Source organism: Pinus tabuliformis, chromosome Q, assembly GCF_031772625.1.
Source record: "Pinus tabuliformis cultivar Carrire ecotype Pingquan chromosome Q, CPIR1, whole genome shotgun sequence".
In the NCBI taxonomy this organism is placed as follows: Eukaryota; Viridiplantae; Streptophyta; class Pinopsida; order Pinales; family Pinaceae; genus Pinus; species Pinus tabuliformis.
This window is the reverse complement of record NC_142296.1, coordinates 1,155,015,028-1,155,028,930: the sequence shown is the minus strand read 5'-3', so window position 1 is coordinate 1,155,028,930 and position 13,903 is coordinate 1,155,015,028. Positions and strand designations below refer to the sequence as shown.

Here is a 13,903-nt window from a genome sequence, read left to right as displayed (position 1 = left end):
TTTATCCACCAACATTTCTAATTTAAGTGAATCTATATCTAAATGGTAATACAACTAGATGTTGCTATGACATGCAATCTATGAAGAATTAAAAACATATATGAAAAATAGAGTGAGAAGAACATATTGTAATCCAAACAAGTTGGAATCACCATAAAATTTGTATTAATCTCTTCAAGAAAACCAAAATACAAAAAGCTTCAATAAGGCCTTTATTAAATCAGGAAAGGTCCCATAGAAGAGTCATCATTCCCAAAATTATGAACCTTTTCTAAATATTTATTTGTCCCTTTTACAAGGCGAGGGAGAGCTTGAAAATACATTCCAAAAATATCTTAGCCTGGGCATCCATTTGTCAGAATGACCAGCTGTCTCGGCGTGCAGCCTCTAATGCCTTTAATTATTACAAAAAATGGTATTATTGGTTACAACTAATAGAATGATTGACTTGCAAACAAACTAAATAACAAACATGAAAACTAAAAGTTGGTTCATGAAAATATCTCCTTGCCTCTTCCTCGGATGGCCTCTTATCTAGCCACATTTTGCTGCATCATGTCTTACCCACTCTAGGTCGGTTCCCTGTCACTTTTAGTCTTAACAGTTTTAATTTTCCACTTGTAGGGACTAAAAGCGATCATCATGATGGTTTCTATGCTGCTCATGGATTGTAACTGTCGACTCATTCATCCCTTCAGATTTCTTGTATAACATGGTCAAAACCTTATATTTATTTTAAAATATCCATGGTATAATATTGGGGATTTTACCACATTGGTACTTTACACTGAAAAACCTTGTAAAACCATGAATTTTGATCCCCTTTATCCCCCATGTGCTTTGAGTCCTTCCTCTTTTTCTTCATGTGACCGGGGGTTATAACTAAGAATTTAGTCTTGGGGAGATAAAGCCTTTGAATCTGTGTCTAGGAGACCCTTTCCTTTGCTACATGAAATTATTCTTATTAGCAAAATCATTGACCTTTATACTAGATCACCTCTGCGACACTACAAACGCCAAATGTTGATCACTAATTGGGCCCACTTGGAATATCGTAATCGGCAATTTCTAACCCTTACCATTTTTATGACCTCCAAAAAATTGCAATCGCCGATTGTCGATCACCTCTTTTTCCTAGACCTTGATTCCTTGGTATTCTTGTGACCATGGGAAAGATCCCATATTGGCAGCCCCCCGATCAGAGGTTCGTTATCGACTAATTCCTTTTGATGCACAATACATTGTTATCACCAATTTTCGATTGGTGATGTCATCACTGCCACATGTCGCTTCCTAAGTGGTGAAACATGTCACTCTGATATGCACCCATAAGACCCTGAAATTGCCATATCAACATGCCACGTGTCCTCTGTACTACCATGTGCCACCTATTTGAGCTAACCCTATGCAGGCGTGTGTCTAGTTTGGGGAGAGAGAAAATGCTCATCCACCCTTGGTTTTGCATTGAATTCCTTTGTCACATTTTTCGAGGTGACTCCCAACATTTTACCATATTAGCTTACTTTTTCCCCCATAATTTCTTTGTAGTGGTCGATTCACGTACCATTGGGACCTCCGATCTTCGATTGTGGGATTTTCCCTTAAGGCATTTTCTCCATTGCTTCCAGTTTTCAAGGGAAAATTTGATCTGCTATAACTTTTGACTTTGGGGTCCATTTGAGGAGGTCCATATATTGTTGGAAAGCTAGTTCAAATCATCATCCATTAGAGGGGGTTCGATTTATCTTTGATTGCTTTTATGGTTTGGAAGATGGCTGTAAAACTCTATTCTCTTTTGCATCCTTTAGACAACAAAAAGCAAATAATGCAGAGGGTGACAACACTGGCTCCACCTAGGGATAGTGCCTTGCTTGCAAGGTGTTGAGAAACTAGAGACTAGTTGTTTGAAATACTGAGAGGGGGGTGAATCAATATTTCTTAGAAATTAACACTTTTTAATTATTTTTTCATAGCATTAGTTAATATTTAGTTATTATTAGTCTTCTTATTCAGGTGATCATAAGTAGTAATCAATAGTAGACAACACCATACAATAATTCAGAAAGATAAAACAAAGGACACAAAGATTTTTAGGTGGAAAACCCCCTCCGGTTCAAAAACCACCAAATGATTCTTTAGTATTTGTCTTCTCCTTTTAAAAGAAAATTGATTACATCAAGATTTCAGCTACAACTGGGGTTGGCATCAACCCCATAATTCACAAGCCACAACCTATAGAATGCTACTAGACCTTAATATCCTGTTGCAACTAGAAGGATGCCCCAACACCCTATAGATCAGGCCATAACTTGATGAGCGCCCCAACACTCTATTTACCAACTGCTATCAGAAAGGATGCTTTGTTGCCCTGTTAGTTTATCAGCCGCAACTGAATGGACACCACAACGCCCTGTGCAAGCCACAACTTTCCCTAGCACCACCCTACCCCCTTGAAGTGTTCTTAGGCCACAACTTGAAGGTGACTCCAATCACCTACCTTGCACCACCCTACCACCCTGAAGAGTCAATGGACCAAGTTTCACAATTTTCAAACTGGATCCCCCTATGCTTTGAATAAATATAGTAAAGATGTAAAGAAGATGGTGTATATCTGTCAAATCCTGATAGCCACTGATCACTGAACAATAAAATTGATCACTGCATAATATTGCACATCAACATCACTGCTCAACTTCACATCAATTTCGCTACTCAACTACGCATCACTATCACCACACACATAGATTACCTCACATCTGATCACTGCTTAACATTAATAGCTCAAAATGCTAGCTACCACTACACGTCACGAATGAAAAATAATCAAGGCTCATATTGAGACAATCATACTTCACGCTGCTTAAATATTCCAAACTTCTCACAATGTTGGAACCATCTGGCACTGCTATCAAATGATGGCACAAACCAAGGTGCCTCAGGTCATCCCTATGACCTACAACTAATGATCTCAAGCTTTGTCCTTGGAGAGTTACCAATATACATGTAAATGTTGTTGCTTAAATGGTCAAACCCTGCTATCCATATTTACATCAATATGCTTATACAATTGGATGATATTATCTTCAAGTCCTGCTGCCCTTAGATCTGAAGTGTATGGGTCATGTTTTCTTCATCAAGGAGAATGACAAACACATAAAAGGAACCTCCAACCCAAATAAAAATCAAAACCAAAAAAGAAAAACTAATTTGTTGTTTTGTTCCTCCTTTTGAACTTCTTTGTTGGTCTACCCCAGATATACTTCATTTTCTTATTTCAGGTAAGTTGAATTATTTCAGAGCAAAGGTCATAAACTAGTTTGTTGAAACGATAATTTTGGAGGAGTATACACAGTCTTTTTATAGGCTTATGTGTGGGTATAAGAGGGGCTCCTATTAACATTCTAGTTTCCTTTTACAAGATCACAAAATCACTTTTCTTTTGATGATATACATTACGTATATGTTTGGAGTGACGTGTGTTCATCAAGTTTATTGACTTGGATAGTTTGAAGTCTTAGGTAGGCCTTTTAATGATATGCATTATGTATATGTTTGGAGTGACATGTGTTCATAATTTTTATTGACTTGGATAGTTTTGAAGTCTTAGGGGCTTTCTTAGATAGGCCTTTATAAGATACTTCAAAAACAATTTCCTTTTTAATAAAATTAATTAAATTTAATAATTATTAGTATATTGTTCGCTTAATCTCTAAGGAATTTGTACACTAACCCTCTTTAGTGTGTTTTTTAGGTGGCACATAAGTGTATTAAGTCAATGATTCATTTATTATCTTTGGTTTTTGAATTTATGTAACTTATAGGGGGTGAGATTAGATTGATAAACAATGTCATATGTTGACAACCATAGGAGGAGTTATCATGTCACTACCCCTGGGGTTTTAGCCAAAAGATTGGGCAAAAACTGGGGTCACTAATTTCAATTGTGAATATATCTCAAACCAGGAGACCTCTCGAGGCATGCCACATATCAATAGAGACATATTTTCAAGGAGAATCTAATGGCATAGATCTCTGACCCAAAATTAATGGTTTTTCCTATCAAAATCCCTTGACAAAGTTGGGGCACATTTGCAGTCTAGGGAACCCAAACCCTAGGAATCAGGTTTTTAACCATCCAACAGTATAATTGCCATCTTGATGTAATATGACCATTACATAGAAGCATTCACTAACCATTTGACATCAATGACTGGTATTTTTGGTCAAAGTCACACCTAATCAACTCCATGGGTTGACATCAATGAAAACACCATGCAACACTAGAAACCTTCTATCTATTGGGCATGGTGTCATTTTATCTATGCATATAAAAATAAAAACAGAAATATAAAGAACTGAAAGCATTACTGATATTTTACAATAGCTCACTTGTATGTACAATGGGTGAGAATTGAACCTCTTAATGCTGGAAATAATTCTTGAGGAATTTCCCATTTACGGGTAGCTCAAGCATGTCACCCTCTAAGTTCTCCAGTATAAAAGTATTGTTTTCATTAGCCTCATTAATATTGAAGGTTCCAAACCATAAGGGATCAAATTTACCATGTTTCCCTTTGTCTTCTCTCCTCACATCCCACCTTAGGACTAAATATCTTGGTTGAAGAGGCATGTCCCTAGCTTTCTTATCAAATAAGGACATCGCCTTTTGTTGGTAGTTGTCCAACAGTTGATTTACCTGTTCTTTGCTCTCCTGGATATCCACTAATTGATATATCCTTCTATTTAGGGAGTTAGTTTCTTCTTCTGCATCTTGTAGAATCTTATCCACTAGAATAACAAGATGAATAGGGAATACAACTATTTTTCCATAAACCAACTCGAAAGAGGATTTATGTGTGGATCTTTTTGGAGTGACTGTCTTTTCCCAAAGTGCAAATTTTAGTTGAGAATCCCAGTTCCTCTGACTTTCTGCAATTGTCTTCTTAAGGATTCTCACCACCATTTTATTTGAGGACTCAACCACCCCATTACCTTAAGGATAGTAAGTTGTGGAATGACCAACTATGATGTTATATTTCTAACAAAAGGGGATAAAATTTGTAGACTTAAAAGCCTGGGCATTATCAGTCACAATCTTTACAAGACAAGCAAACCTTGCCAATATGTTTTCCTCCAGGAATTTCAATACCATAGTCTCTGTTGCATTCTTGGCTAGGATTTCCTCTACCTACTTGGTGAAATAGTCTGTGGTTGTGAGGATCCACTTGTGTTGGCCACTGGAGGGAGGATTTATCTCTCTGATAAAGTCTAGTTCCCATTGTCTGCAGGGTTCTTCTACAATAACCGGGATCAAGGGGAGTGGTGCCTATTTTTTATTTTCAAAGAACACTTGATATTGCTAACAAGACCTAGCATAAGAATAAACATCTCCAAATAGCGTGGGCCAATAGAACCCTGCTTTTAGTATCTTATGCATAATGGTCTTCTAGTTGTAGTTCCACCTGCAAATGCCACTATGGAACTCCTTTATCACTCTTTGATTTTCAAACTCCAACAAACACAAAAAAAAATCCCCACTGTGTCTTTCCAGTACAATTTCCCATTAGATATAAATAAATTCTAGGCTTGGGTCCTCAACGTTCTTGTTGGCTTGTTGTGGCCTGACCCAGGTTTAGAGGTGATTTAGCCAAACAAATCCCGATACTACTGGTCCTTTTGGCAATAGTTTGTAAAGCATGAACTGAGGTTTCACTTGAAGTAGTATGGGAGGGTGCTAGAACCAAGTTTCTGGACCCTGGAGATGTTTGATGAGTTCAAGTGCTCCGTGGTTCGACCCTACATGCACGTCGCTGTGCGCACTTTCTCGTACCTCGTAGTCTGAGATGCTGTCTTTGCACAACCCTACTCGCGGGTCGAACGTTGTTATTACCCGAGTCCTTACTAGTAACCCAATGTTAGTTGATTATTTTAGTCTACTTGCATGCTTTAAGTTATACTTGTTGGGTTGTGTTAGATTCTTTCCATGACTAGCTCACGTAGTTAATTGGGGGGTTAGAGTGGGGCCGAAGCCCCCCCTTCATTATGTCGATTGCACAGCGGGGGGGGTCACAGGGGGTTTGAGGGGTACAGGTGACCCCACTCTATGGGGCCTGGGGAAGGACCCCAGAAAATTTGGTTTTGGACCCTATGTTAGGTTGGGTAGACCCACCTATGGTTTTGTGCATGATTTTCACACATGGTTTTGGATGCGATGGTTTTCGGTCAATGGTTTTGGACGCGATAGTTTTTGGTCCGTGGTATTGGATGCTTTGACATGTATAAATATGTATTACACTATAGAAAGGAACATAATGAAAAATCAAGCTGGTAGTCCTGGTTTTGGGATCAAGGGGAAAATATCTGTGTATATGTGTTTTATGTGTTATGCTCTCACATTGTTTATTTTCTATGTTTTAGAATTCATATGTAGGTAATTTCTATATGAGGTTAAAACCTACATTTGGTATCAGAGTTGTTTTGGCTTCAAGGGGATGCATTTGTTGTTGAGGGGTTTCGCTTGGGCCTGTGGTAGACCCTATTCAGTGGGAGATTTGTGAGATCAATTCTGGTGGTGAAAGAAGATGGCAAGTAGTGGAAAGATAGAGATCAAGAAATTTAATGGTCAGAGTTTTGAGTTGTGGAAACTCAAGATGGAGGACCTATTGGTGGATAAAGATCAGTGGATCGCGGTAGATTCAGGTATTAAACCAACAGGAGTGTCTGATGAAGAATGGAAGAAGTTGGATCAGAAGGAAAAGAGGACAATACGATTGTGTGTCTCAGATTCAGTATTGCTGAATGTATCAGGGTAAGCTACGGTGAAGGCTTTGTGGGACAATTTAGGGACTTTGTACCAATCTAAGTCTCTGGTGAATAAACTGTTCCTATGGAAAAAGCTGTGTAACCTGAGGATGAAATATGGAGACTCGATGACAAAGAATCTGCATGTTTTTAATATTGTGGTAAGACAATTATCGTTGTTGATATTAAAATTTCAAATGAAGGTAATTGCATCAGTTTGTTGTGTTCTCTACTAGATTCATGGGATAGTCTAGTTATTGCAATAGGTAGCAATACAATTGCCTTGCAGTTTGATGAAATAGTATCATATTTGCTGAAGGAGGAGATGAGACGAAAAGATATGGAGATACAGAATGGTGATGCCTTGTCTATACAAGGATGGTCCTAGAACAAAAACAAAAATAATTCATCAAGTGGGAGATCTAAATCTAGAGGGAGCTCTAAATCTCTAGGAAAACCTGTAAAGGTGGTGTGTTGGAAATGTAGAAAGGAAGCGCACTACAAAAGGGACTGTAAATCTAAAGCTCCTGATAAAGGAAAGGGATCTGATGATGCTCCTTCTGCAGAGGTGAAAACCATCTCAGATGAAGGTGTGGATGTGTACTTGGCTTCTTCAAGTACACATGTAAATCATGAGGCATGGTTGATTGAATCAGGTGCATCCTTTCACTTCACTCCCCATAGAGAGTGGTTTTGAAAGTATGAGAAATATGATGGTGGTGATGTCTTCTTAGGGGATGATAGGAAGGCTATGATCATTGGTTGCGGAAAATTAAAGTTGAAGTTGCAAGGTGGATGGGTTAGAACACTTCCGAGTGTTCTGCATATTCCTCCATTAGCCAGAAATTTGATTTCTATAAGCAAGTTGGATGATGCAGGTGTAAAAATAGTGTTCGAGAAGGATACCTGCAAGATGGTTCAGGGAGCATTGGTATTGATGTGGGGAGTTCGGATTGGAACTCTGTACAAGCTGCAAGGTAGCACTGTTTTTGATGGGTGCAACAACTCTATGGTTCTTGAAAGTGGAGTAGAAAATTTAGTGGTCCCTAGAGAGAATACCATGCTATGGCATCAAAGGCTTGGACATATTGGAGATAAGGGCCTTCGAATAGTTCATGGTAAAGGTATGGTAGAAGGTATGACTAATATCTCTTTTGATTTTGATTTCTGTGAAAATTGTGTATATGGGAAGCAGAATCGGGTGAGTTTCCCCTCTAGTGGTAAGAAGGTGAAACAGATATTAGAGCTTGTGCACAGTGATGTGTTTGGATCTGTGAAGGTTCCATCACTAGGTAAGTCTGTACACTATGGATCATTTATAAATGACTACTTAAGGAATATATGGATATATTTCCTTAAGAAGAAATCTGAAGTCTTTGAAAGGCTTAAAGAATTTAAGGCTCTGGTGGAAAACCAGACTGAGAAGAAGATAAAGGCACTGAGGACAAATAACAGTGGAGAGTTTGGTAGTAAGGAATTTGAAGAATTCTGTAAGAAGTGTGGTATAGCATGGCAAAAGACTACTCCATATACACCTCAACAAAATGGAGTTGTAGAAACAATGAACAAGACGTTGATGGAAAGGGCAAGAAGCATGCTCAATGGTGCTGGGTTAGGACAAGAATTCTAGGCAGAGGTGGTGGAGACTGCATGTCACCTTGCCAATAGATCACCTTCATCAGCGTTGGAGGATAAGACTCCACAAGAGGTATGGATTGGTAAGAAACCCTCTCTTTCACATCTGAGAGTATTTGGATGTGATTCATATGTACATGTTCCAAAGGAGAAACGAACCAAGTTGGATAGTAAATTTGAAAAGTGCATCTTTATTGGGTATAAGGATGGTTTAAAGGGTTATAAGATTTGGAACAAGGTAACAAGGAAGGTTGTGTACAGCCAAGATGTGGTGTTCAGAGAGGTGAAAGATGCTATTAAACATGAAGTCCAACCAAAGGAACCTGAGAAGATAGGGTTTGAGCTAAAGGATGAAGAATCAGACTGTATAGCAGAGGAGGAATCAGAAGATGAAGAGCCACAAACTTCGGGTGTGAGAAGATTAGTTCGAGAAAGAAGGCAGCCAAAAAGGTATAGTCCATCTACTTTTTGTTCAAATTTTTCTTTATCTATTACTAATGATGATCCCATAACTGTGAAGGAAGCAGTAGATTCAGAGGATGGAAAACTCTGGAAAGAGGCCATGGTTGATGAAATGGCATCTTTGCACAAAAATGAGCCTTGGGATCTGGTGGAGTTGTCAGCTGGAAGGAAATCCATTGGCAGCAAATGGGTGTTCAAGAAGAAGACAAATGTAGAAGGAAAGGTGGAGAAATACAAAGCTCAATTGGTAGCAAAAGGTTATTCCCGGTGTCGGGAATTGATTTTGGTGATATTTTTTCTCCTGTTGCCAAGGTAACTTCTATTAGATTACTTTGCTAATTTTAATTTTAAGGTAGAACAAATGGATGTGAAGACGTCATTTCTTCATGGGGATCTAGAAGAGGAGATCTACATGAAGCAACCTGAAGGTTTTGCTGTGAAGGGTAAGCAATAACTGGTATGCAAGTTAAAGAAGTCTCTGTATGGGTTAAAACAATCACCAAGGATGTGGTATCAGAAATTTGATACATTTATACAAGGACTTGGCTTCATTAGAAGCAAAGAAGATCACTATTTGTATTTTAAATTAATTGGTGACTTTTTTGTTTATTTGGTCTTGTATGTGGATGATATGTTGCTAGTTGGAAATGACAAAGAAATTATCTAGGATTTGAAGACCTAATTGTCCTCCAAATTCGACATGAAAGATCTTGGTGCTGCAAACAATATTTTGGGAATGGAAATTAAAATAGACTGGGAAAAGAGGAAGCTCTGGTTAGTCCAGAGGAAGTATGTCGAGACAATATTGCAAAGATTTAATATGCAGGATAGTAAACCTATGAAGGTTCCTACTCCTATAGGTGTAAAGTTATTTTCTAAATAGTGCCCCAAGACACAAGAAGAGGAAGAGGACATGTCCTGTGTTCCATATGCAAGTGCAATCGGTAGCCTGACGTATGCAATGGCCTATACTTGACCAGACATTACACATGCAGTGGAAGTGTTGAGCACGTTTATGTCAAAACTAGGAAAGGAGCATTGGAAAGCAGTGAAGTGGGTTTTCAGGTATTTGTGTGGCACTAGTGATTATGGTTTGTGCTACCATGGAAGACCAAGATTGGACAGAGTGTTGGATATTTGTGGCTTTGTTGATGTAGACTGGGCTAGAGATATGGATCAGAGAAGATCTATAATTGGGTATGTGTTTAACCTATTTGGGGGTGCAGTCAGTTGGATGAGTAAGAAATAATCTGTAGTGGCACTATCAACTACAGAGGCAGAATACATGGCAACCACTTATGCAAGCAAGGAAGTAGTTTGGTTGCAGAGATTATGTTCAAGTATGGGGTTAGTACAGGGAGCTATAAGGATAGATTGTGATAGCCAAAGTGCAATTTTAAGAACCCTGCATATCATTTAAATACAAAGCACATTGATGTTCAGTATCACTTTGTGAGGGATATGATAGAAGACAAAAAGATGTTGCTGGTAAAGGTGGACACTTTGAAGAATATTGTAGATGCATTGACAAAATATGTGCGCTCTGAGAAGTTCTCTTGGTGTAGAGAAACAATGGGTGTTGCAGGGCTAGATAAATGACTAAGCTCTCTTGTGGCCCCATGTGGAAAGAAAGCAACAAGTGGGAGAATGTTGGGTTGTGTTATGTTATTTCCACGACTAGCCCACGTAGTTAACTAGGGGGGTTAGAGGGGGGGCGAAGCCCCCCCTTTGTTGTGCCGATTGCGTAACAGGTGGGGGGGGGGTCACAAGGGGTGTGAGGGGTGCATGTAACCCCACTCTATGGGGTCCAGAGCAGTGTCCCGGAAAATTTTGGTTTTGGACCCTATGTTAGGTTAGGCAGACCCACCTATGGTTTTGTGCATGATTTTAGCACATGGTTTTGGATGCGATGGTTTTCGGTCCATGGTTTTGGATGCGATGGTTTTCGTTCCATGGTATTGGATGATTCGACATGTATAAATATGTCTTATAACATTGAAAGGAACATAATGAAAAATCAAGCTGGTAGTCCTGGTTTTGGGATCCGGGTAATTTTTGTACAGGGTTAAAACCTACTATACTTAACAATATAAACCATTCATACATGTGCGTGTAGTAAAGAAACAATATATTTGAAATTTATATTAAGCATACATTAACCCAAGAACAAATATGCAAATTGGTAACAAAAACTTCTCTTTATTGATTTCTTCCCTGGTTACAGACTTGACTCTGCCCTGCACACTCAACTGCAGGGGTCCGCACACTTAGTTGCACACTACTAGGCCTCTGTGCAGTCAACTGCAAAGCCTTCTCCTACCCTATGACCCAAGACACATTTAGTCACTTAGACTCTTTCTTCTCTCTACTACTTTGCTATCCTCTCTTCTACACTTAGAGCCTCGCTCTATTTATACAATCCCATGGTCCATAGACCATGCGTAGGCCTACATTACATTAAAAGACTAGGGCGGACAACCCTGTGACTCTATCATACATTTCGCGCTCTGCGCCCACAATTCACAGAGTCTTTACAACAATATCAAATCAAAACTTGGGCTTTGAGCCCTAAAACATGCCTTAGGGGGATTCCATGCCCAACAGACCCCCAACACAAACATCGTGACTCACCCTTGAGTCACTCTGTCGGCACGACAATCTTTGCAAAAAGTCCCTCCAACTATTTTCCAACTATGCTGAGGTCAGCAGCACACTAAGTTGTTGCTTGCTGGATCTGCTGCATCTGTTGTTCTGATACCTCCATGTCTAGGGTACTTCTCTGCATTAATGTGTGCATCCCCTATATGTGTGTGATATTTCCTTCGATGATTGTTGTGATAGTGAAGGACTCATTGATCCAAGGCTAAACACGCACTTTGAGAACTTCCTCCTTGTGTCACATCGCGTCCACCTGCTCCTTCAGTGGTTTAGCTTTCTGCATCTTCGCAAACCTTTGAGTGAGGACTACTGTTTTCGCAGTTCCTTGGACACTGTCGTATTGTTGTTAGAGTTCTTTTACTTTTATCTCCATGCGTTGAATGTTGGGGTCCTCCTACAGAGTTGTGAGGACCTCAAGTGCTTGTTCCAACATGCTGGTACAGTCTCACACTACACCCCCGATTTCCTTCAGTCCCACTGTGATAGCACTAGCACACTATTCTATGACTTCCATTAGAGTGGATGGATATGCCTTTAACCGTAGCTCAACGATCTGAATATTCAGCTCCAACTGAACCTTGGTCATTTCTTCCTTGGCCTCGCAGACTCTTGTTGCTAACCTATGGATCTGCACCTCCACTAGTAGATCTGTTGGGATGGCCAACTCCAGGACACTTCGACAACCGTCATCTACCATCTGCACCAATTGTTGATTTTGTGACACCAATTTGTTGCACTACAAGCTGAGTTGTTCCATGTTTATCTTTTGGTTGCTAAGGACTTGTATTTCATGACTCTTCCTAGCACGCAACTCTTCTGTTATCCCATCTTGTAACAAATAGAGTGTCTCACGTGAAAGGGCAGCTAGATTAAGACCAAGTCCTTTCATCATGCTAACCGAAAATCTATCGGCCTCATTCGATGTCAGTAGGGCCCCTTCTGACAACACTATTGTGTTTGCCATCCGTGTGTGCAAAATTTGCTTTGTTGCCGAGGATCCTATTGCGAGGTGGGTTGAAAGGGTACCAACCTGAGGGGGGTGCACCTGTAACTCCTACAACCATGCTTTGAGGTCCCCCAACACAGTCTAGTGCTTCTGCATGAAATCATGAAGGGCCTTATTTGTGACATCGCACACCATCTCACTGATGTCATCTAGATCACCCTTGGTTAGGGTGATCAAGTCAATAGTCAATTTCAAGGCCTTGACCTTCTTCCTCGGTCTTATTCGCTCTACCATGTGTGGGTGATTTAACTGTGTGGATGCGGTCCTTGGGTTTACACTTCTCCTGTTTCTGCTTCCTTTGCCTCCTACCCCCTCAAGGGCATTGCTTGGCTCTCGCCTAGCTTCGCAGTTACTTCCTGTTGCAGTTCGGCTGCTTCTGTGGACTTTTTCTGCTCAATGGCTTTTTGTGTTGCTTCCCGTGCTGCCCGTACCTCAGCTGTTGTTGTTTCCTTCCGCATCTTCTCGGCCAACTATGCGATGCGTAGCTTGGCATCATCCTTTTTCTTCCGTGTTGTCGATCTCTCACATTTTGCAATGTCTGGGGTGCGCCATTCTAGTGGCCATGCCCCCAAGACACTGAAAATAACATCATCAGTGGCTACAAAGAGTAGCTTTGTCCATTGCTTCTTCGGATCCTTCCGTGCCCTGATAAAGATGTTGTGCATGTCTACCTTGAATTCTGAAAAACCTTGCAGATTGTTGTACACCATGGGCGACAAGGACGGCTTCCGGTTGATCCACATGTGGATGTTCATCTCCATGAGCACTCAGAAGATCTTGCTATCACGTATCCTTTTCACATCCTTCATGGCCCAGAGTGAAGCATACTTCGCAAACTCCGGTAAATATCTGTCAATTATGGGGAATTGACTATCCTACGACAATTCCCCTGCTACGAGCACTATGGACAACAACAACCATGCATAGTGGAAAGTTTTACCCTGCTCCTGGGCTTCATGAAATTCTTCAAGAATTCTGTGTATAGGACTTCAGCCCAGTTAAACTGGACCCCCTCCGCACACTACTCAACCAGTGTGATCACTGGTGCAGGTACCTCTTATGCGTGAAACTTTACCATAAATTTTCCTGCCAGATTTGGGTTTCTATGTGTACCGCTTTGTCCTTAATGTTGGAGATGGCGTAGCCCCTCTTCGTCTTCTCCAACTTGTACTTCATCTTCATGGCCTCTACGAGGGCCAAATCACTACCCTTCCCTTTTGATATGGTCGCAGGGTCCTTTCCTTTGTATGGTAGCCGGGAAACATGATGAATTAGGCCTGCCATGATGGGGATGGTATCCTCTAGCCATAGATACCCATCGTGCACTAGGCAGAGCAGTTG

The 13,903-nt window shown here is 40.3% G+C and overlaps 1 protein-coding gene across 1 annotated transcript in view; it reads left to right on the top strand.

Moving 5' to 3' along the window:
* LOC149223743 (sister chromatid cohesion protein PDS5 homolog A-like) overlaps positions 1-13,383 on the top strand; it is a 167,808-nt gene extending 154,425 nt beyond the window's left edge. The window contains exon 29 of the mRNA XM_089387984.1: positions 13,258-13,383. Coding sequence (XP_089244110.1) covers positions 13,258-13,383 — 126 coding nt within the window. The remainder of the gene's footprint in view (positions 1-13,257) is intronic.
* Positions 13,384-13,903: the final 520 nt, after the last annotated feature.